Source organism: Magnolia sinica, chromosome 5 (genome assembly GCF_029962835.1).
Source record: "Magnolia sinica isolate HGM2019 chromosome 5, MsV1, whole genome shotgun sequence".
Taxonomy (NCBI): Eukaryota; Viridiplantae; Streptophyta; class Magnoliopsida; order Magnoliales; family Magnoliaceae; genus Magnolia; species Magnolia sinica.
The window spans coordinates 53,318,059-53,323,238 of record NC_080577.1 but is presented as its reverse complement, the minus strand read 5'-3'; the positions used below and the strand labels follow the sequence as shown (position 1 = coordinate 53,323,238).

General features: G+C 40.3%; 1 protein-coding gene across 1 annotated transcript; it reads left to right on the top strand.

The window, feature by feature from the left end:
- Positions 1-2,556: 2,556 nt before the first annotated feature.
- Positions 2,557-3,327, top strand: LOC131246044 (uncharacterized). The gene has a single exon (XM_058245915.1). It carries the CDS (start codon positions 2,718-2,720, stop codon positions 3,270-3,272), a length of 555 nt encoding a protein of 184 aa, XP_058101898.1. The 5' UTR covers positions 2,557-2,717; the 3' UTR covers positions 3,273-3,327.
- Positions 3,328-5,180: the final 1,853 nt, after the last annotated feature.

Below are 5,180 nucleotides of genomic sequence, written 5' to 3'. Positions count from 1 at the left end.
TTGATGACTCATAAATGCCTGATTCTCTCCATGATGCCTCATGTTGAGAAGATACATGAGCAAACCAAGCCTCCCATTCTAAGAGTGGTTTTGGCCAGGCCTGAAGATTCTTCAAGGCATTCGGGACATCGGGGATGGAATCAGACTGGATCAATATCATTTCACCAGGATAGAGAATAAACACGGGATCCATCATACTGACTTCCTCTACTTTCGTCGATGGAGTGAATGTTGGACTAAGCAAAGGTAATCACCAATGGATGATTGGAATATTGTCTTATCAATGTACTTATCAACAAGTGCATCCATCAATATGATCAGATCTTTTTAGTGGAATGAGGGAATAAAAGATGAAGAGGTAGCCATTGCTTGAGAAGTGAATCGGAAGTTGGGATATCCTTGGAAGAAGAACAGATATGAAGGCGTAAGAATGAAAAGAATTTGAAACGATGCTTATATCGACCGAGGAAATGGAGCATTTATTAGGGCATCATTGCAATTTTGTTAGAAACAATGTAAGAACACGTGTTGGCACATGATTCATCTCCTGTTTTGATAAAGTGCAGCCATTGCTGACGCGTTGCGGTGAATCGACCGAAGTCGGTTATCGTCCTGCTAACACGTGTAGGCAATAAATGTTAAATTTAATGAGGGGTTGCACGTCTCTTTCACCTTTTTCTAAAGACGAAGCGACATAGGAGGCAATGTTCATCCCCATTATCATCATTCCCTTCAAGAACCAATTAGAGAGAATTATGTGTGATCCGTATGAATCTGCATGTTATATTTGAAGATCTGCAGATATATATGGAGAAAATTTCTTGATAATAATATTTGGAGCGTATCAAATGGTGTCATATCATTATTTGAGCGATCGATGAAGAAGTAATCGTGTAGATAGGGTTATAGGACAGATGACGAGAGGAGAAACAGAGGAGTTCTAGTAATGGCGAGTAGTCATCTTAATCGTCGGAATGTGGGAAGGATGTAGATGGGTAAATCAAAGTTATAAACAACAAAGGAATTTAGAAAGGAAAATCGTCTTGTACCAATTCAAACAAATCAAATCTATCTTTTAAATTATCCTTTCAATTACTAGTCCATTAATATTTCATAGTGTAATCCTTTACTTTTATTGCCAAGCAAATTACATTTCTTAGTGTAATCTTTTTTACTTTTAGCCTGCTCTTTACATTCTGTAGTGTAATCTGTAGAGTTAATCAAGTAGCTGGTAACTTTTAGTTGTAATTTAAGTCTACACTCGTGTGCTGGATTCAGTTCATCACTCGAACTTCACTACCAACTATAAGAATTTATTTCTCATTTTATTTTATCTATATCAAAAAGTCCTTTCGTATGGAAGGCAAATGTGGAACCCATCATCATATGACAAAACCTACCCTCTGAATATCACTTAATCTAATTTCACACGTTGAGCGAGTGGTTGAATAGGTAACCAATCTCATCAGATCTTGGTCATACACTACGTACCTAACTATCTTGGTGCTTGGGGTCATTGTTGTTCAGCTTGAATTGAAGCCGCAATTTCAGTTCTAGCACACCACCGCTCCTAGTGCCGAAAACCACGGCAACAATCTAATGGTTCTATTTCCACAAACTAGGGTCTGGGAATCAAAGTTTGGGATTGTTCAACCAATCTGATAATGAGTACGTGACGTGGCAACAGTGCGCTCCACAATTGAGGCCGTTTAACTTGAGTTGAGGCATGCCAAACATAAAATTTCCAAATGCTATGAATCATACACAGCTTGAGTATCGTATCACACTCTCAAAGAGGAGAGTAGATTAGGTGAGACCCCGGCCTCACCCAAGACGGTGCTGCCCTGACCGTGGGGTTACCGTGGGCCCACCTTGATGATTTTCTAGATCATTTTAGGACGTTATTCAAAAAATAAAGCAGATTTAATCAAGTGGACTATATCATAAAAAATAACAATAATAGTGATTGACCATTAATGACCCACGAAAGTTTTGGATCAAACTAATATTTTTATTTTTATTTTTTTTGCATTCATCCAGGCTTATGTGACCTTATCAATAAACATATGGAAACATTAAGGTGTGCGCTGTAAAGTTTTTAACGGTAAGAAGGTCAATCACCACTGTTTCTTTTGGTATGGTCCACCTGATAATCGGATCTACTTCATTTTTTGGGGATAATGACCTAAAATGATCCGGAAAAACGGATGGACGACATGGATACATAATACATACATCAAGGTGGACCCCACGGTAACCACCGTAAGGGCCAGACCATCTTGGGTGACGCCGGGGTCTCACCTAATCGGCTCTCTAAGTCAAAAGCCAAAAACTAGCCGTTGTTATTTGCTGGCATGGCCCTCTCCAACGGTCATATTTTCTTCCTTATCAAGCTCCATATAAGACCGTTGCCCTCACATTACTTTCTTATTCATCTTCCTTCCCCTCCTTCCCTTTCCTACAGAAAGCCCGTTTCAAAGAAATTGAACTGTAATTCTCATCGCCAATCCTAAGCGCCTGAAATTCAGCTTTCCACCATCTAAAGTCAATCTCCCCAACATCCGTTTCCTGAAATTCGAAGTCTTTTGCAAAACCCCCCTCATCGGATTGATCAGACTCCCTAATTTGCCAAAATTCCGACTCTGATTCATCTAGATTCCGATCGTAGCTCAACAACCACCAACAAGCATACACCAGAATTCAGACGAAACTCGGCAATGGGCATCTCTATCAACCAATCATCTCCCACAAGCCGATCACACTACCACACCCACAAAATCTTCCTTCTATGCAACTACATTCTCTTAGGGGCAGCCTCTAGCTGCATCTTCCTCACCGTCTCTCTCCGCCTCGTACCATCCATCTGCGGGTTCTTCCTGATCCTCCTCCACATCTTCACAATCGCGGGGGCCATATCCGGCTGCACAGCTGCCACAGCTGGTACCAACAAGTGGTACGCAGCTCACATGGTCGCGACTGTCCTAACGGCAATCTTCCAGGGTTCGGTGGCTGTGCTCGTATTCACAAGGACAGGGGATTTCCTTGGAGAGTTGAGATCTTATGTTAGGGAGGAAGATGGGGAGGTGATCCTGAGAATGGCAGGTGGGCTGTGTGTGCTGATTTTTAGCTTGGAGTGGGTGGTTTTGGGGCTTGCATTTGCATTGAGATACTATGCATATGTGGAAGGAGATGGGAATGGCAATGCCATAAAGAGGACTGCTAAAGTGCAAGAGGAGGATTTGGATGATTGGCCATGGCCATTCCAAGTGTAGAGAGAGAGAGAGAGAGAGAGAGAGAGAGAGAGAGAGAGAGAGAGAGAGAGAGAGAGAGAGACATTTTGTTCATTGGGGTGTATTGGGGTGTGATGTAGAGAGAATGGCAAATTTATTTATTTATTTATTTTCCTCTTTTAATATTTCAATTCAATGTGCTTGATTCATATGGACTATGTTTGAGAGTGGTTTTATATTGGGGATTTATTTAAACAGATGTTTTGGTGTTTTCTTCTCAATGTGAATGGAGTAGGTTGCTCATGATTCTTTTCTCTGTTCCCATCTCCCCCCCCCCCCCTATTAATGTGTAGTTTTCAAGTTTTTCATTGGTTGATGGAAAATGCCATTGCAAACCTTGTATATGAATACAACTGCAATTTGGTTATTTCTATTAATTTCATCAAACGCAACCGAAAAAAAAAAAGTTTTTTTTTTTTATTTTTTTCCAATAAAACCATGCTTGGATATATCTTTTAGAAGCAGGGAAAATGGAGTTCGAACTGATGATGACCTTCAACTTGGACAGCTGGAATGGTTGGATGATCTTGACCATTCAGCTAGAAGATGGACATCATCAACTAGAAGATGCACCTTCAATATGAATACACCTGCAATTTGGTTATTTCCATTAATTTGCATACAAACCCAGTCGAAAAAATGTTTTTTTTTTTTTCAATAAAACATGATTGGATATATCTTGTAAAAATGTTTTTTTCTTTCAATAATGGTGTTTGAACTGATCATGATGACATTCAATTTAGACAGTTGGAATGGTTGGATGATCTTTGACCATTCAAGTAGAAGATGGACAACATCAACTACAAGATGGACCTTCCATATAAATACACCTGCAATTTGGTTATTTCCATTAATTTGCATCCAAACCCAACCTAAAAAATGTTTCTTTCAATAAAACCATGATTGGATATAACTTCTAGAAAGCAGCGAAAATGGCTTTGGAACCAGAAGATGACCTTCAACATGGACAATTGGAATGGTTGGATGATCTTGACCTTCAACATAGACAATTGGAATGGTTGGATGATCTTGACCTTCAACATAGACAATTGGAATGGTTGGATGATCTTGACCTTCAACATAGACAATTGGAATGGTTGGATGATCTTGACCTTCAACATAGACAATTGGAATGGTTGGATGATCTTGACGTTCAACATAGACAATTTGGAATGGTTGGGTGATCTTGTTGACCATTCAACTAGAAGATGAACAGAATCAGATGAACGAACTTGAGAGGTTAATGGATCAAGAGTCCAATGTTCATTTGCAGGATGATCTTGACCATTCAACTAGAAGATGAACATGATCATGTGAAGGAACTTGAGAGGTTAATGGATCAAGAGTCCGATGTTCATTTGCAATAGTGGCATACATGCTCACCAATCTACTCATCTAGATAAGAGCATGGCCCGAAATTCACGATTCTCATCAACAGTTGCTACTGACTGGGACCAAGTGCCAACTACTCGTCCAAAAATAAGGATGCCAGAGACGGTTCAGCCCAGTTGGGCCTGCTAGGAACTTCCAGTTAGGCCGCTCATGTCCCACCGATCAATGATTAACTGTGTTTTCTAATGTTTATTTCCAAAATGCCACTTACTCTAAAACTGCTTTAATGGAGCACCTGGTTCGGTCTGGAGCGCCCCGAGGGTGAGATTTCCAAGAACGCGCACCCGGGTCGTCCCTTTGGATTCTTGCTTCCTGGTTCGTGTGAGTGTTTTTTTTTTTTTGTTTTCCCTGACCGGGGATTTGGATTGATTTTATTCTTTTTTCTCTCTTCCTTGTCCAGGATGTGATGGCCGTCCAACGGGTTTTTTATGTTCGTTTTTAGCTTACGCTTCTTATAATTTTCCAAAGCATGCATCCTTTGGCCTAACAATTACAAGA

Bases quoted from the DNA above. Each gene is read 5' to 3' on its own strand.
- LOC131246044 (XM_058245915.1), top strand. From the start codon at position 2,718: ATGGGCATCTCTATCAACCAATCATCTCCCACAAGCCGATCACACTAC.